The following is a 19633-nucleotide window of genomic DNA, read 5'->3' on the forward strand; positions in this document are numbered from 1 at the left end:
AAACTGGATACTAATGAATAAAGATTGAAAGTCAGTGAATCAATTTTATTAATTTTTCTCTCCATTTCTATCTGTACCCTAAAATTTGCTGTAACCATTAATTGTCACGATGAATTTGCTATTGAACTATTTTCATTGAATTGATAATCAACATTTTATCAACTGTCTATTCTTTAGCCTGGACTTGGAGCCTGTCTTGGTCAATGGAAACCCGACAGTTATGAAAAAAAAACATGGATGTTTTGATTCATTATTTGCTGTGAGTGACTTTTTTCTCGTTCCTCTTCATGGTTTTACTTTAATATTTTTTCAAGAAAATTTTTGTGAAAATGTTTAAACAAGGCCTTGGTTTGAATCGTAATTTCATTCACCAAAATTGAGATAACTTTGATTAATTGAAAAAAGTGTTCCATCTTTGTTCATCAATCATTTTGTCAGCGAATGAAAAATTTCAGCTCTTTATCTAAAAACAAGCATCTGATTATCTTCTGACTTAAGCTCATTTTCTGGTTGCCCATATAAAGTTAATCATCCATAATTGTTCAAAAACCAATCGAAGGTTGAACTTTAATCATGATTTTATCTTAAATTATCGATCATTTAATTGTTAATGAACTCCATTTTGATACCATTATAAAATTCAAATCTCATTAACTACCTTTTTCAATTCAATTTAACTCTTAAAATATGTTTAAAAACATCATTTTTTCCTAAAAAAGCATTAAATGTTTCTAGAAAATAATTAGTCCTTTTATTTCCAATATTATATTGATTTTTCAGATTCATTCAGATACTTTTTTACACTGAACACAAATTTGAAAGCATTATTTATGTTTTAACTGTTGAAATACGTTGAAAAACATGAAGTTTAATTTTATTATAACATTATCAAAAAAAGATGATTTTGTTTGTTATTCAATATGAAAGCAATTCAATTGTCGATTAATCGATCCATTTTAATATTTGAATCGCTGGTTCTCCCGATACAGTAAGACTGTTGCTAATAATACCTTTAAATGGTCATTTGTTTGTTACTTTATTCATTAAACCATCAGTTTAAACAGAAATGGTTAAAATGTATTACCGATCATCTGATGCCAATTGTCCTGCCTTTCGCCTCATCTTGTGCTCTCCGCCATCATAACAAACGATGAAAAAAGCAGAAGGTAATCAAATGTTGTTAAAAGTAAGTAAAATTAAACAGGAAAAAGGTAAAGGTGCGAGTTATAATATTTATGGATGTTTGATATAAGTTGATGCATGTTGATGTCTGTTGCAATGATCGTGTCTCCATTAACATCTGCTCAGGCCTATGTTTTTCAATCTTACAGTTTCTTGGCACGCGTCCAACCGTTTATACTTTGGCGCGTGCCATCTGGTCTCTCTCATTCTCCCTCATCATCTTCATCATCATAATCTTCATCTTCTTTACCCTGCTTACTCTCCTTACTCTCTTTAACGGTTATCGCTCTCTTTTTTCGCTCTCTTCTACTTTTCGGTTTGATTTCCAAACGACAACCAACCATTTAAATATCAACATTGTAACCAACACCATCTCCTACTCATTTTGCATAGTCAATTTATCCATTTTATTGCACAAATTTTGTCTAATTTTTGCTCAATCCAGTTAAACTAATTTAATTTTGAGTTAATTTTGTGTCTCTTCACCAGTTTATGTCACCAATATCAATGAAGCAAATGATTTACTCCAATAATCAATATCAAACGCAAGTTTGTACGCCATCTTTGGCAACATCCAAGGGTGCTGTTAACAGAGGAATGGTAAGCTATATCAAATTTAATTTACACTTAATTAGTTCGACTTAATTTGTTTATTGGTTTGTTTTATTTACTTTTTATTTTGTTTGTTTTCTTGTTCAGCCTGGACCTGGAACTTGTGTTGGTCAATGGCTTATTGAAACTCGTCGGCGAACTGAAATGGAAAGTTTAAGTGCTCTTCAAGCTAAATCTGTTGCATTTGAGCAAGACTCAGCTCGTGCTTTAGGTGTTAGATGTGCTCAAATATCTGTGCGAAAAGTTAGATTTGCTTCGGTTCAGATTATCGATGATATTGATATTCTCATTGATACTTTACCAGTTACTTGTCAACGACTTCGTGATTGTCAACATGATTTTGGTATAATCTATGGAAACATTGTTAATCTCATTGATATTTGTGCTCGTAAAAGACCAGAATCGGAGTTGAAAATTTTATTCAAAATTGGTGATGAAGTCAGATCCATTTGTGGTACATTGAATTTATTCATGACTGATTTCATGAAGAAAAATAAAGTCAACAATGCTCAGCTTGAAGCTTATTTGCGAAAGCTCAAAGAACGCCTTGGTGAATTGGTTGACTCTACAATCCGATGGGAATGCCAGGTAATTATTATCTTTAACAATCTTAACTCAATTTGAGTTAAATCTAAGACTAATCTAGTTTCATTGATGTCATGATCCAAATTTAACCAGTGCTATTAAGAAACAATAAGGGTATAGTGGTTCAATTGATTTAGATGTTCACTTACATTCAATATAATTGATTCAGTGTTTAATTTTCTTCCCTTATATCTTTTGAGGTCTTGCTAATGATGCAAAATTAAGATTTAAAGGTTTATATTGAATCTTGAGCAGATACTTAAGTCCATTGGTTTTTTTGTACGGAAAAGCCTTAGGATCAAAAGTCAATTATGTATAGCAAGTAAACAAAGTTGGCAGTGATCCATAGACCTTCTATGTAAATAAAAATTTAGAGGAAACAGAGAAGACAGAGAGACAGACAGAAGCACGGGAAGAGAGGATGGCAAAAGGAAAGAAGATGAAAGAGAAAATGACATCCGGTTAAGATCATTTTGCGCCTTAAATTTATTCTCGAGTGACATTTTCAAATCGACAATGTGACGGAAATGTCTTGAAGTAGTTTGCCTTTGAAGGGAGATTAGATGATCCGGAAAAGTAGATATTTTTGTGGGCCAATCTCGTGTTATCCGGCTCAGTTACTGTGTTAAATTATTGGTGACATGCGACAGACATTGATCAACAAAAGTGATTAACTTGCTAATAATCTTGAATAACAATCTAAATAACAATTTAAATAACACGTTTTTCCTTTGTTTCTTTACTCCATCAGATTATAACTTCTGGTCTAAATCGCCACATTGAAAGCTTAACATTGAAATGGTCATTATTTGCTTTGTGGCAATTAACAAAGAATGATGCTTATATTTGTCGTATCTTTGTCCAAGATAACTGTATAATTAACCGGCTAATTAAGATCATTGCCTCCAATATTGTTGGAAAGCCTTTCATTGGACAAGATCAAATTCGTGCCGCTGCTTTCCGAACCCTAACCCATCTTTGTATCAATCCAGAGGCAATCAGGACAATCTATGATCGCTTGGATATGGACAAGCATATTATAATCCCATTGCAAAGGGAAATGTCCGAGATTGTTATTCGTGAAATAACCGGTTTTCTAGTCCAAATTACTACCCCGTTTATTGATTACAAAAGGTCAACCCATAAGGATAGCTATTTGGCTTCATTCATTAATGGTACACCTTTGGATGAGTTAATTTCTAGTTTAATCAAAGTGGCCACTGAAACAGATTCACATGAAATATTTCTTCTCATAACTGCTTCAATTGCCAACATTTCATTTTACGAACCCGAACTAATCATACGCAGTCGAACCCTTTCAATATTGATGGCAACAACTCGTTCAAAGACAAGATTATCAGCTGATACAGCAATCAAAGATCAAATTATAACAATCATGGCTAATGTTTCATCCATCGATTCAAATGAGATTGTTAAATGTGGTGCTCTTATCTATTTAATTACTGCACTTCAAATGAAACCAATCAATGTCCAAGGAGATGAAGTTGAACTTGCTGCTATCGAAAGGATACAACAAAAGGTCTCCACTGCATTAACTCGATTAGCATCGAATCAAAATGTTGCTGGATTAATTTATGAATTAAAAGGTTGCCATAGATTGGTTCAGATCTGTAAAGAGCCTAGAGAAAGAAACTTCAGTGAAACTGTTCTCATTGCTTCTTTGATTGCATTAAGAAGGCTTTGTTCAATGCTCAAGCCTGAGAAAATTAAAGAACTAAATGCAGTTGATTTGATTACTGTTAATCTTGATCAAGCATTTCTCCAATGTTCACAAGTCTCCGAGAGTTATGTTTAAGCCAGTCAATATTTCTCTAATCCAACCACATATGCCTTTAATCCAAATTGTATTATTTTATTCTTATTTTATTTACATGCATATGATTGTAAATTTTTTTATTTTTATCCTTGTAATTTATTCCAAGTCAATAATCTCGCAAAAAGTTAATTTAATCACTGAATAAACTTATTTTTGTTCTGATAATCATAAATTGTAGTGTATTGATTATATAATATGATGGTTTTAATAATTACAATTTCCTAAATAGAATAGATAGAATTAATTATCAACTATTTAGCATCTAACAATAGTTAAAACAACACTTAAGAAAATTGGTTGTTTTAGACTTTAATATACTCGGAAGTATTTTACCGATTTTTTGTATCAATTTACAGTTAAGGTGTCAATTTAGTTAGTAATCATTTTTGTTAAATAGACTTGAACAAATTACGTTAATTTAAAATTTCATTTTTAATTCATCTAAATTATAAATTTTGAATTGATTGAATATTAAAGCTAAGCAGCGGCTGTCGATCTGTGTGAGTGTGTAACCCAATCGGTCAACTTGATTCAAACTCAGTAGCTTCAACATGATAAGCCATACCTTAAAAATATTGAATTAACCATTCAATAGAAAGCAACAAAAGATTCATGGATATCACCTCATATAAACTTGCTTCTTAGTAATACTGAATAATAAGGAGATTTAGTTGGAAATTCAAATAACCTCTTTTACGATGTAAAACAAGTTTCGTAGGTAAAAATGCGAAATTGAATAAGATCAGAAAGTGTTGAGTTGCAGGCAACACGGGATATTAAATTTAAGAAAATAGTGTCGAGAGAAAGCTTTAGAATAATCTTTACAATTTTGTACCCGGAATGGTTCATAACAAAGAAAACAGGCATGATGGCGATGAAAATTGGGATCATCTAATATTGAGAAAGAATTTCAGACCAAGAGATTTTTGGTAGCGATTGACTAAGCATCAAGATTCATCAGTCATCGGAATTCTTTTTTTTAGAAAAGCCGACAGTTTTGTGTCCTTTCATATCAGGATCTCTATGGAATTGCCTACACAAATAAAATAGGAAAATGAATTTCAGTTACCACAATAATTCTTTCACATTGAATAATGACTGGAAAAGGGGAAAAAGTTAAACTTAGCGAAGAAACTCACTTGAAACAACTTCGGCAGAAAAGATCGTTTTCACATCCATAGCATCTTATTACAGCATCTTCGTTGCAAAGAGTACACCACGGCAATTCTTCTTCATCAGAATTAGGTTCCGAAGGCTTTTGGTCTTGTGAACTAATACCCAAGGTTGAAGGTAAACGTGATAAATCAGGCAGCTTAGTTTCAGACATGATTTTTTCTACCAAGAGATCACTTTCCTCATCCGAATCAAGCTGTGGTGGATCCTCAACTATTGGAATATTACTAACTGGATTAGAGATTCCTCTTAATCTTGCAAGCCTATCTGCTATTTCCTCGTCTGTTGATTTTTGTTTGGTCAACCGTGATTGTCGATGAGTTTGATCAAGGACTGCTTCAGCCATCATCCTCTTCAATAGCTCGTCCGATTGTTCAGTCTCTGTTTTACTGGCTTGTTTGTTGATTATTACGGTGATTGGAGGATCAGATTTTCGTGATGCAGGTAGGCCTCTCAATCGGGCCAACCTTTCTTCCAGTTCTTTATCATCCATTGGTAACAATTAAACACTAAAGCTAGTACAGAATAAAATTGACAAATTAAGTAATGCAGGGCCAAGAATACTGAATATAAATAAAGATCACAGCACAATTTTGAAATGATAATCTAAATTACATCTTACACAAATAAACAAACAAAAAATATTTTCAGGCTGCTACAGGCGCCATCTCTTGTCCACCAAAGAGTCTTATTAAAAATAAAAAGTTGGTAATGAACTTGAATAATTATGATTTTATGATTGTGACAATTACACGATCAGTTTCATAATTTTTCATCTACATTGTACCAACTATCTTCTCTCAATTAATATAAATATTTCAATTAATGATCAAACTTTTCTGGAGTAAATAATTGTTATAATTTCCAATGGAATTTTTACTCCAGACTTCATGTGAAACTTTTACTAATAATCTATGAAACTTCATCTTATTATGATATAAAGTAGAGAAGAATTATTTCATTCAATTATTTGATTTATTGAAAATACACTAATCATCAAAATAATATTGTGAATGAAATAATATGGGAATTATGCTCCTGAATGCTGCTGATTTATAACTTCCGTCTTGAAATGAGTTGAACTGCTAGACATTATGAAAATAATCAGGAACATATTAGGATCGCTAATATCGATCATTACCAAAGTTTATCTGAAGAAGCTAAAAGAAATTTGAAAATATCCAGAATGAAATGCTTGAACTTGTTACAATCTATTTCGAGCTTAAGATTTATACCAATCTAGAAATGCGTCTCATATAATGATTGAATTGAAGGTTTGTTACTAAAAAGACACAATTAGCACAATTGTCACATTTAAATGAGTCATTTTCACGAATCGATACAAACTGATACGGAGTAACACAAATGAGCAAAAACTGAGCTCTTTCAAATTTAGTCTCTGTTACTTTGTGCAGAAGTGAAAACTCAAGCCATTTGTGCAACTAAAAAGTTTCTATGGCTGATAATTTTCTAGAAAATCGAGTGGAAAGTTTAAACTTCGATTGCATTTTATTCAGTTATATGAACTGATTTTTCAAGGAAACTCATTTTGCCGATGTAACTTTTGATAATAGACCAGAAAATGCACTTGTTTTGCGAAATAACATTTTATGTTTTCTGTAAAAGAGTTAAGGCCGATTTTGAATCAAACCGACAGTATTCTGTGACCATAAAAGTTAGAGAGCTGAAACTTATTATTAGTCGATAGAAGTTTTCGGTACACATCGTGGGTTAAATACTTTTATCAATTTATCAATAGTTCTGTCTATTTTGGCTTGAAACCTGCAAACTTTTAGCTTCGATATTTCGAGTATAATAGTACATACAGCCCTCATTCTTCCACTAATTCAATCCTTTTCTAATTAATAATTCAATACAATCTAATAACTTTGAATCATTGCATCTGGTTTGTCATATTTGGGTTGTAAATGTACAAGCAACAACTAATTCAACAAAGTAAACTCATATTAACACATATTCTGGTAAATAAACCACTTTTCTGGTTCAACTTGCAAATGAAATGTAAAAAGTACTGCCAAAGGCTCGAAAATTTGAGCTAAGAGTTGATACTTGGTGGGTTTGTAGGGACAGGCAAACTGAGTCTATTGGTGCTTTTAAATAATACATCCAATGGACAGTTTGTAAAAAAATCGAAGTCAAAGTTGAAACTTCGATCGCGTTTTGTGCAATTTTGGAAGCAGATTTTTCCATGAACCGTAATTTAATTGATGTAACTTTTGATGATGAACCAGAAAATGCTCTTATTTTGCGAAATAAAACTTTAACATTTCTGTAAAACAGTTTAGTTCGATTTTCTTTCAAACCGACTGCATTCTGTGACCAAAAAAGTAAGCGAGCTAAAATTTACTATTAGCTTAGAAAAATTGTTACTGCATTTAATAGATTGCATAATTTTTTCCATTTATCAATATTTCTCTTGATTTTGGCCTAAAACTTAAAAACTTTGAACTTCGATATTGCGAGTATGGTAATACTTACAGTCCTCATTCTTAGACCAAATGTTAGATTATATTATGGGCTATAATAATCTGTGACTGAATAACAAAGAAAATTTGAGCTGGATCATTCAACGATGAATATCAATTCAACACAACATGAGATTTGTGCTTTAGCTATTATTTAACTTTATATCAATGAATCAAATCTCAAACCTTACAACATAAGTAATAAAATGCTTTAACTAGCTGTCTAATATCTTGAACAGTCTAACATTTCAATAAATTTTAGCCCATAATATAATCTAACATTTGGTCTAAGAATGAGGACTGTAGGTATTACCATACTCGCAATATCGAAATGCAAAGTTTTTAAGTTTTAGGCCAAAATCAAGAGAAATATTGATAAATTGAAACAAGTATTTAACCCACAATGTGTACCAATAACTTTTATCGACTAACAAAAAGTTTCAATTCTCTAACTTTTATGGTCACAGAATTCAGTCGGTTTTACTTAAAATCGAACTTAACTCTTTGACAGAAAACTTAAAATGTTATTTCGCAAAATAAATACATTTTCTGATTCAGCATGCAAAGCTACATCAATCGAATGAAGTTTCATGAAAAAACCTGACTCCATAATCGTACAAAAGGCGGAAGAACTTTCAACTTTGACTTCGATTTTAGAGAAAACTGTCCATCGGATGAAGTATATAAAAGCACCGATAGACTCAGTTTTTATATCCCTACACACCCACCAAGTATCAATTCTTAGCTCCAATGTTCGAGCTTTTGGTGTTAGTTTTTGCATTTCATTTGCAAGTTAAACCAGAAAAGTGGTTTATTAACCAAGAAATGGGTTAAAATGTGTTTACTTTGCTGAATAAGTTGCTGCTCGTCTCTTTATGACCCAAATATCTCAATCAAGATGGGCTAAGTGAAATTTATTAAATTGTATTCAATACTTAATAAGTAAAGGATTAAATTAGTGAAAAAATGAGGACTGCAGGTAGTACCATACTCGAAATATCGAAGTTCAAAATTTTTAGGTAAATGGTCAAAATCAACAGAAATATTGCTAAATTGAAACAAGTATTTAACCCACTCTGTGTAACTACAAATTTTATCGACTAAGAATAAGTATCAGCGATCCAACTTTTATTGTCACAGAATGCAGTCGGTTTGAAAGAAAATCGAACTAATCTGTCTTACAGAATAAGGAAAGTCCTATTTCTTCCAATAAGTGCATTTTCTGGTTCATCATCAAAAGTTACATTGGCCAAATGAGTTTCCTGAAAAAATCTGTTTCCATAAGTGAACAAAATGCGATCGAAGTTTAAACTTTTGACTCGATTTTCTAGAAAGTTATCAATCAGAGAAACTTTTTAGTTGCACAAATGGACTAAGTTTTCATTTCTCTACAAAGTAACAGAGTCCAAATTTGATAGAGATAGTTTTTGCTGATTTGTATTACTTTGTGTCAATTCGATCTATGATTAATATCTTTTATTTTACTGTGAAACAAATTAACTTCCCCATAACAAAGGTCTATAAGGAAATGGAAACAAATGAACAAATTTGATTAATCAGTGATTCATTCATCTTTTGCATTACTTTCAGTTTCTTCTGCCTCATCAAAAATGTGTTGGACTTATTTTCAATGTCTTTTAATTTTTTTAACAATAACAACAATTAAATGTGAACAGCAAAACCCTCTAATTAAAACTGAATCTTGTGTTTACAAGGGATCAGTCGGTCAAAGTAATGGTGTTACTTTACTAAGCTGGAAAGGTATCCGCTACGGTCAACCTCCAATCGGTGACTTAAGATTCAAGCCTCCTCAACCGCAAATTTGTACCAACAATCAAATAATAGATGCAACAGTCTCAACCAATTTGTGTCCTCAATTATTACTCCAACCACTAATGAGTGGCAATGTAATCAGGAATGGAATTAACATGAGTGAAGATTGTCTTCAACTAAGCATTTGGGTTCCTCTTCTGTCCGATGAAAAAGCAACCAAAACACTTCCATACAGGACTTTGATTGTTTTACCAGGAGGTAATTTTGAAACAAACCTCTTGGTGGATAAAGATTTCGATGATGGTTCGGTGTTGGCTGCTCGAGGAGGAATCATTGTTGTTACAGTTCAACACCGTTTAGGAGTTCTTGGTTTTACTTACACCGATAACCCAGAAACTCCTGGTAATTTGGGTTTGTTGGATCAATCATTGGCTTTACAATGGATAAAATCAAATATTGTGTTTTTTGGTGGCGATCCATCTTTATTAACCATCTACGGTCAAGGTTCAGGCTCTTTATCATCAGTGATAGTCAATATTCTTAACCCTCAACCAAATTCACCCAATAATTTGAATCGATTCATTTTATCGAGTGGTTTTCCAGTTCCTGGAGCGTGTGAGGATAAAGCAACTGCTTTCCAAAGATTTGTGTGGTTATCCGAGCAAGTTGGGTGTCAGCCTACTTCTTACAGCATTGAAACTGGAACCATGTTATCCTGTCTTCGATCTCTTCCTTTTGAAACTCTTCTAAAAGGCCAGGCTACGTTAAATAGTCGCTTGTCTACCGTAAGCTCAGGACTATTTCAAGTAACCACAAAACCAACGGCAGGAACCAGTAATTTCCCCAAATGCATTTATGATCTCAATGATGCTCAAGTGTCCAAAAGAGGGTTAAACATACTCATGTTGAACATGGAAGATGAAGGGTCAACATATCTTTCACCAAGCCGAAGCATTGAAGGTCTTGCACCAAGTCCAAAAGGCGATGATATCTTGAGCTATGTCAGGTTCATCGAGAACCAGACACTTCTATTCATGGGTCAACCAATTGAATTACTTGAAACGATTGTTCCACTTTATTATTCCGAGCTTCTAGATGGCTATGAAGTGGGTCTAAAGGAATCGTTGGTTCAACTTGTTGGTGATCGATTAGTTTATTGTCCGTCACATTTATCTGGTTTATCATTCGCATCATCGGGAAGCACAGTTCATCAAGGATTAATCACTTATACACCAACCGTTAATTATTTCAAAGGAGACGTCAATAAGTATGGAAATATATTTGATTCAACTTTTGGAGCTCGCACAGGTTTGGATTACTGGTTAATCATGGGAAAACCTTACTTGGATCCATCATCTAGCGATCAAGATAAATGGATGTCCAATGAATTGATACGATTAGTTTCTGATTTTGTGAAAACAGAGGAAATACCTTGGCCACCTTTACTGCCATTATCAAATGAACAGGTTGTACCATTTGAATATGATTTGGACATAAAGAATCCATACAAACCATTGAGAAAAAGTGATCGATATTTTGACTGCAAATCTTGGAAACCATTCATCTGGCCTGGTAACGTTTCACCGACTAAATAACTATCCCATGGATTCAATTGAAATAGTCCGTCATAAACTGACCGAAAAGCTACGAGCTAAAAGCTTCAGGCTGGTTGCACTGAAAATTATAATTAAAAGTTAAGATTTGCAATATTCAATAAAATAACCATGAAATTTATTGTTACATTTGGTTAAGGTTTAACTTTTTTAGTTGAGATTCATAAAAAAGTAAAATTCTGTTGCGAAGTGAAAATAAAAAATTGTAATGATAATGTTGATTGATGATTGATGATAATTTGCTCAGTTGACCCTGAATACTTGAACATGTTTTTGATATTACGAGAAGATTGAATCGCAAGAAGTTTACTTAATATAAGCTGCAAATGAAAAACTCTATTTATACAGTCAACCGCTCTGAGAGATTTGATTGCGGCTGAAAGGTGGAATTTGGTCTAAGAATGAGGACTGTAAGTATTACCATACTCGCAATATCGAAGTTCAAAGTTTTTAAGTTTTAGGCCAAAATCAAGAGAAATATTGATAAATTGAAACAAGTATTTAACCAACAATGTGTACCAATAACTTTTATCGACTATGAATAAGTTTCAATTCTCTAACTTTTATGGTCACAGAATTCAGTCGGTTTTACTTAAAATCGAACTTAACTCTTTGACAGAAAACTTAAAATGTTATTTCGCAAAATAAGTACATTTTATGATTCAGCATGCAAAGTTACATCAATCAAATAAAGTTTCATGAAAAAACCTGACTCCATAATCGTACAAAAGTCGAACGAAGTTTCAACTTTGACTTCGATTTTACAGAAGACTGGCTATTGGATGAAGTATTTAATAGGACCAACAGACTCAGATTTAATAGCCCTACAAACCCACCGAGTCTAAACTCTTAGCTCAAATTTTCGAGCTTTTGGCATTAGTTTATGCATTCAATTTGCAAGTTAAACCAGAAAAGTGGTTTATTAATCAAGAAATGGGTTAAAATGTGTTTACTTTGCTGAATAAGTTGCTGCTCGTCTCTTTATTACCCAATTATCTCAATCAAAATGGGTAAAGTGAAATTTATTAAATTGTATTCAATACTTAATAAGTAAAGGATTAAATTAGTGAAAAAATGAGGACTTCAGGTAGTACCATACTCGAAATATCGAAGTTCAAAGTTTTTAGGTAAATGGTCAAAATCAAGAGAACTATTGATAAATTGAAACAAGTATTTAACCCAATCCGTGTAACTACAACTTTTATCGACTATGAATAAGTTTTAGCTCGCTAGCTTTTATAGTCACAGAATGCTGTCGGTTTAAAAGAAAATCGAACTAATCTGTTTTACAAAAAAATAGAAGTTTTATTTCGCGAAATTAGTGCATTTTATGGTTCATCATCGAAAGTTACATCAATTAAATTAAGTTTCATGAAAAAATTTGCTTCCAAAATTGCACAAAAGGTGATCGAAGTTTCAAATTCGACTAGGATTTTCTCAAAAACTGTCCATCGGATGTATTATTTAAAAGCACCAATAGACTCAGTTTGCCTGTCCCTACAAACCCACCAATTCTCGACTCTTAGCTCAAATTTTCGAGCCTTTGGCAGTACTTTTTGCATTTCATTTGCAAGTTGAACCAGAAAAGTGGTTTGTTTACCAGAATATGTGTTAATATGAGTTTACTTTGTTGAATTAGTTGTTGCTTGTACATTTACAACCCAAATATGACAAACTAGATGCAATGGTTCAAAGTTATTAGATTGTATTCAATTATTTATTAGCAAAGGATTGAATTAGTGGAAGAATGAGGGCTTTAGCTACTATTATACCCGAAATATCGAAGCTAGAAGTTTTTAGGTTTCAGGCCAAAATCAAGAGAACTATTGATAATTTGAAAAAAGTATTTAACCCACGATGTGTACCGAAAACTTTTATCGACTAATAATAAGTTTCAGCTCTCTAACTTTTATGGTCACAGAATGCGATCGGTTTAAATGAAAATCGAACTTAACTCTTTTACAGAAAACTTGAAATGTTATTTCGCAAAACAAGTGCATTTTCTGGTCTATCAGCAAGAGTTACATCGGCCAAATGAGTTTCCTGAAAAAAATCTGTCTTCATAACTGAACAAAATGCGATCGAATTTTTAGTTGCATAAATGATCATTTGTGTTAGTTCGTGCCTAAATGCGACAATTGGGTTAATTTGGTATCTTTTAAAAGCCAAATAATGCATATAAAGTGTAAGATTTGTAAAATTAACAATTAAGAATAAAAATTCATAACAAAGTTCACTCCAGGTTCATTCCATTAGTTTATATCACTAATTGTAAAGAAGTTACAGAAAATTCGTATACAAAGTGTTGTGATATGGTTTTTCCTATTCAAAGATGACAGTCCCTTCCATGGTCCAAAATAGTCGGCTAAGGTAAGACAATAGCTAGGCATGTTATTCTAGATAATCAATTCGAGAAATCAAATCTAAACATATTATTTCGAGAAACAATTTGTACTTTTTTCTCTTTCTGTATATAAATATTTATTTCATAGATCATGAAATATAGTCGCTGAGCCATCCAGAGTTGGTGAAAAATTGACCAGATAATTACAATTTTCAAACATCTTTTCCCTTAAACCAGCATTGGTATTGAACTTGGTGATTTGGCTTTTTAGGTATTTTGGTATTTTCCAAATTATGTTGTTATATTGGTAAATGTCTTGATTCCAAATATTGTCCTCTCAAATCCGTGAAAAGATTTGAAAGAAACCGTTATGAAGCTTTAAATTAATTGTACAATTTTGGGTTGAATAATGGAATGATTGAGATTTTGTAAAAATGTTTATAAACAGTTAGTGGATTCACTTTTAATCACTTGAATATTGTTGATTAGTAACTCCAGGTCCAGTTACAGACGCTGATCCACCTTCATTGGGTTTCCAAAGTTTAGTCAGCCATTTCCTCATATTGTTCAAGATCGGTCTATTCTCATCATTTTCATCATTTTCACTTCCAGTTTGCGGTTTAACATCAACATTTGTTGTTGGATATCTACCATGAGGATTGATCCCATAATTCACTGGGTCTGTAGGATGATCTGATTTACCTCTTTGACGATCAAAAAACTTGGCCCACCAAGCTTTGGACTTTTTACCCTTTCCTTTCTTTTTGTCATCCACATTATTCGAGTTGCTACCATCTTTACCCACCAGTCCATCAGATGAACCTTCATCATAATCGGCTCCATTGAAAGATGCTAATCCTCCAATTGCTGGTCCAGTATAAGCTTTAACCCAGTTTTCATCGTTTTCACTTGAAAAATCACCTCCATTCAATGCTTGCTTCAACTGATCACCCAATGATGAAGATGAAGATGAGCTTGCCTGTCTAACCTTTTGCTTAAAAAAACCAAATGGATCCGAAGCGAAGGATTGCTTCATTGCTGGGGTCAATTTAAGTTTCGCTACACTTGACCAATCTATCAAGTTACCATTACTGACAGCAATATTGAGACCATCGGTATCACCTTCACCATTACCATCTAACAGTAAATCACTGGCATCTTGACGCTTCTTAAATTCAACATTGGGTTGAGGTAAACATTGAATGATCACTGAACAACACAACAAGGTGATCCAAATTGAACACAAATCTTTCAGCATTTTGTAAATTATATCCGCACTGGTGATGATATTGATTATATCTTGTATCAAAGCTATTGCTAACAATCACTTGAATCACACACTAATTGATCTTTGATTTACCACACAAAATTGATTTCACTTTAGAGACAAATTCGTACAATTTTTACTCACTAACTTATCCCATTAAACTGACCAAATTCATGTTTATACCTTTTATTAAAAGAAGAGGTAAAAAACAATTAAAGGAAGTCAATAGTGAGTCAGATTATCCTTTAATTTTCATCATCATTACTGTCAGCATTGGATAACTATCTTCTTCCCTGTTGATTGGGACAAAAAAGGCGAAAAGTGTGAGAGAATCAAATTGATCATTGATTATAAATTTCTTGCTTTCAATTACGATTGTTGGACCAGCAATTGTAAAATGATGTAAAAAAATTAAGCATTTTGTTGTCAAATTGCAGCTATCAATTTTAAGTAACAAGCTACAATTAATGATCAACAACTGTGCTGACAAAAAATTATCAGAATATATATTTAACTAGTCAATTGTTAACAGCAGTAAATGTTTACTGTTTTTGATATTGTTCACTCCATTTTCATCTATTTTATTGCATCTAAATTTAGATACATTTATATCAAAATTATATAAATGATGACATTTTAATTGAAAATTTGTCAAGTTTCCGATCAATTTATCCGTTCAACATTATAAAACCAGTTTTTATCTGGTCTTTTTTTGGTCATCTTCATGCAACTGTTTTAGCAAAATTATATAACAATTCAACTCTTTTCTATGTACAATCTGATGAGTTATAAGTGTTCATTGAATCCAGGTAAAACCTTTTTTGACACTTTTTGGGCTCAATTTGTCAAATGTCAACTTCATTTGTATCAATTTCATTCACAATTAGCCTTCTTTCAATTATCATTTAAGTTTTTCACCAGAATAAAAACTCTCAACCAGATTCTCCTTTTATCACAGATTAGTCCTGTTGTTCATCATCATTATCTCATATACTTTTTCATTGTGATAGTTATTTTGATCAAACAATTGATTGATTCAAATTTACTGATCAAAATAATTTTGTGCCATTGATTAATCAATTCTTGAAAAAGATGAATCAATTATCTCTCAGCCTTCTCCATCAGAACCACATTTCTGGTATCTTTTTCTGGTATATTTTAGGTACTCGACTGTAGCGTTAAAAAAGCAAGAGATATACCAAAATCAAAGGGAACTCTTGACATTATCTGGTTTGATTTAGCTATACCGATGCAACTCGGAGTGTGCTGGAGCCATTTTATATTACTTTCAATGTTAATCAATGTATATGATTTGATGTGTTCAGTTGCTGATTATCAATTAAAAAGGAACTAAAACATGGCGACAAAACATGGAATAAAAAAATCATTTTATGGTGAGAAAGAAATGAAGAGAAGAAACCCAAAAAAGCAAAAAATAAAATGTAAGAAAAATCGATAAAACAAGAAAAAAGTAAGTTTAAAAAAGGAAAAATTTGTTGCTGTAAAGAGCGAGAAAAAAACAAGTGACTCAGAGAAGATTCAATTTTTAGCCAACTTGTTCGTCTTTTTTTATTCAACTACAGAAAACAGCTTCTCAGTTGAAACAATATAGAAAATCTGATGAAAATTGGATGATAAACAGGGTTGACGTTGTTTATTGAAATTTGAATCAACCGCAGGTCAGTTGATTGGTGAAAAGATTAACTAGAAAAGGAGGGAAAATAAAAGAAATGGATAAAGGAGACAAAATAAGCATTAAAGAAAGAGTTGAACAAGTTAACTGTCTATTGTAAACATATGATCCAAAAGACTGGCTTTCTGGTCAACTTATTTACTGACAACTCTACTTGGCCATTAATTTTGGTATCGCTTGCTGGTTATTTTAATTGTCAAGTTTTTCGGCTCTAATGGTGTTAAGTGAATCAAGTCGATAGACTTTTCTAACCAGGTGTCAGTTTTCATCTTCATTTTTGGTTGGAATCTTCAATATGACTATCTACAAGTGTGATTATGGATAAAAGTTTGTTCAATTAACTCAATGGAATCACTGCAACCTTGTGAATTAATTCGGTGAAGATGATTGAGTCATGGTGAAACCAGTGTAGAATCACACCTTCCTAGTTCAACTGAACCTTTAACTTAATTTTTACATTTTAACTTCATTAAAATTTAAAATTAATTAATGAATCTGATTTGTCAAGGTAGGTCAAAAATAATTTTTGAAAAAGAGAGAGAAAAATCTTTTATTTCATAATTTTTAATGATTTTTACTGGTAAAAAAGTATAAACTCTGAGTCTTGCTTTTTTTAAGCTTTTTTCTCCCCTTCTTTTTTCCTTGTTCTTTCTTGCTCATCTTTCATCTTTTCCTTTCTCACTCTATCTTCCTCTCTCTTCCATTAAACCAGTTTCTTTCATTTCTGTATTTCTGCATCTTCTGCTTTTTTTACTGACAACACTTCTGTGTATTTTAATTGCAATCACTGGGCTATTCTCAATTTGAATAGTGTGTCTTCAGTGTGAGCATTTGTTGTTGTTTTCATTGATCTCACTACCTAAAACCACAATTTTATAATTTATGTGATTCATTTTTGTAATTTTTCCTTTTTATGTTGAAGAAAGGAATAACAGATTATCCATACAGGATCGAGTGAAAAAGAAAGCAAAAAATAAGGAGATTGGTGCCAACTCTCATTCTTTCTCTAACAAACACCATCATGTCATCTGATATGAACTGCTCTCGGAAACCCCATCAATGTGCTAATTGTACCAAATCATTTGCATCCAGCCATCAGTTGGCTCAACATACTAGAATCCACACTGGGGAGAAACCATACAAATGTCAATTCTGTGATAAATCTTTTAAACAATTAAGCCATCTCCAACAGCATACAAGGCTTCACACAGGTAAACATTGATTATATAAATAGATTCTTCATTAAGTAGTTCACTATCAATCCTCTAGTCAGCTGTGAGGATATCTGGTAGACTCTTGGATAATATCTATTTATACATTTGAATTTGTATTCCATCTGTGATTCTGATTTTCTCTTTATTTCTTTTGTTTTCAACAGGAGAAAGACCCTACAAATGTCCCAATATGGATTGTGGACGAACCTTCATACAATTGAGCAATTTACAACAACACATGAGAAGCCACATGACAAGCCAAGAAAAGATGGAAAAAGATAGGGATAAATGCCATTATTGTGTTATATGCAGAAAGGGTTTCAAAGCTCAAGCAAATTTGCTAACCCACAAGTGTAAAGTAAGATATGACCCGATATTATCACTTGGCCTCAGTCAGTCTATTGAAGATGGAAGAAAGGATTATTTCTGAAGGTGCTTTAGTCTAAATCATAACTGAACTGGGCTTACAAACGATACATTAACATCACTCCGAATCCCTCTGGAATAATTCATAATTTTAAATCATTCTTGAGAAAAGTATAAACACTTTATTCTAGATCCACTTTAAAATAATTCCCTCTCAAATAACTTGGATTGTCTCAGGGTTGTCCTCTTGCAAACGTCGAACGCTTTTTCCTTTTTTTCTGGTTGAGGCCATTGTGCATTATCTAAACGTCCTTTACCCATCGTCGAGTGGATTTTGAAATAATAATCTGTATTTGTTGTGTTTTTTATCTGTTATCGCTTTTGAAATTGTGCAGCAAAAAGGATCTGGTTCCCATAGAAATCAAATAAGTAACGTTTGTCCAGTCTGTTCAATTGAATACCAATCTAAACAACTACTCATCAACCATCTAAGAGAGGAACATGAGTTTAACTATGAAAATTCAAGTAAATCAAATCTTTTGTGCTAAAGCATGTTTCCATTTCCCGAATTTTTATATTTGTTACCTTATGTTTTCCATTTTTAATTCAACATTCAGTCACTAACTGTGTGATTTTAACAATTTACAGAGAGAAACCAATCAACACCCACCCACTATTGTCCAGTATGCGGCCGAAGCTACTCTAATGAAGGATCTCTTCGCAAACATATATCAACAGTTCATGCTGATGCTTTTAATTTAACCCAAAATAACTCAACTTTCAACAACAATAATTTTACTGCATGTACTATCTGCAATATTAACTTTGCAACCCATTCAGGTAAATATTTGCATCTTGCATAATTTTCAAGTTTTATTCCAAACTCATTTTCATCATCCTCTTTCTGTCCAGACTTCCTGAATCATATGGAGCAAATGAGAACGCATCCAAGGCACCAATTTGAAGCGCAAATTGTGCTGAGCTGTGCAGCAGCTGAAAGGAGAGCACGAGAAGTCAGCAATATGAACAGAGGTCAACTTAATCAATCCCTTATTCTATCTCAAATAGAATTGGCCAAATTTGAGGGTCAACATCAAGAATCAAGTAATGCAGCGCTTCTAAGCATTACGAGAAAAGATGCCGCCTCACTACTTTCTGGGTGTCATCAATCTGTTCCAAACAATCATCAATCAAATAATATTCAATGACATTATTTGAATATCAACTTATGAATTTCATTGACTATGTAACTTAAGCTCACAACCTATCAAACGACACAAAGCAACCTCATCTTTCTATCTTTGTAACATGCCAAAAATTAATGTCAATTTTTTCGACAATTTCCTTACACTCATTCGATTTTCCTCTCGTTCGTCTTCTAGTGTAAACATTATTAGTTATTGATATCTGATTGAATATGATTAAAAAATACCATCGATCAATCGTTTGCTGATTATCAGCTGATCATCAACTAATCACTTGACATTC

The 19633-nt window shown here is 32.5% G+C and overlaps 4 protein-coding genes across 6 annotated transcripts; 3 read left to right on the forward strand and 1 right to left on the reverse strand.

The window, feature by feature from the left end:
- Positions 1-1049: 1049 nt before the first annotated feature.
- LOC107371405 (protein inscuteable homolog) lies at positions 1050-4381 on the forward strand. The gene is made up of 4 exons (XM_015939477.3): positions 1050-1186; positions 1672-1782; positions 1882-2382; positions 3131-4381. The coding sequence occupies exons 1-4, from the start codon at positions 1151-1153 to the stop codon at positions 4193-4195; spliced, it is 1713 nt and encodes a 570-aa protein (XP_015794963.2). The 5' UTR covers positions 1050-1150; the 3' UTR covers positions 4196-4381.
- Positions 4382-4629: 248 nt separating this feature from the next.
- On the reverse strand, positions 4630-5986 carry LOC107370910 (uncharacterized). Its single transcript, XM_015938865.3, has 2 exons — positions 5356-5986; positions 4630-5249 (listed from the first exon to the last, which is right to left on the reverse strand). Exons 1-2 carry the CDS (start codon positions 5880-5882, stop codon positions 5174-5176), a joined length of 603 nt encoding a protein of 200 aa, XP_015794351.2. The 5' UTR covers positions 5883-5986; the 3' UTR covers positions 4630-5173.
- A 3353-nt stretch (positions 5987-9339) lies between these two features.
- On the forward strand, positions 9340-11388 carry LOC107371827 (acetylcholinesterase). The gene has a single exon (XM_015939987.3). The coding sequence runs from the start codon at positions 9486-9488 to the stop codon at positions 11241-11243; it is 1758 nt and encodes a 585-aa protein (XP_015795473.2). The 5' UTR covers positions 9340-9485; the 3' UTR covers positions 11244-11388.
- A 5224-nt stretch (positions 11389-16612) lies between these two features.
- LOC107371492 (uncharacterized) lies at positions 16613-19620 on the forward strand. 3 transcript variants are annotated; one of them, XM_015939588.3, is made up of 6 exons: positions 16613-17073; positions 17488-17776; positions 17944-18137; positions 18541-18670; positions 18794-18985; positions 19058-19620. In XM_015939588.3, the coding sequence occupies exons 2-6, from the start codon at positions 17587-17589 to the stop codon at positions 19351-19353; spliced, it is 1002 nt and encodes a 333-aa protein (XP_015795074.1). In that variant the 5' UTR covers positions 16613-17073; positions 17488-17586; the 3' UTR covers positions 19354-19620. The 3 variants fall into 3 exon arrangements, with proteins under 3 accessions (XP_015795074.1, XP_089125767.1, XP_015795075.1); XM_089269641.1 differs by having other exon boundaries at positions 16641-17073; positions 17492-17776; XM_015939589.3 differs by lacking the exon at positions 16613-17073 and adding an exon at positions 17304-17388.
- The last annotated feature ends 13 nt before the right edge of the window (positions 19621-19633 follow it).

This window comes from Tetranychus urticae, chromosome 3 (assembly GCF_039701765.1).
Source record: "Tetranychus urticae isolate SD_2017Ah chromosome 3, NJAU_TeUrti_SD_1.0, whole genome shotgun sequence".
Lineage (NCBI taxonomy): Eukaryota > Metazoa > Arthropoda > Arachnida > Trombidiformes > Tetranychidae > Tetranychus > Tetranychus urticae.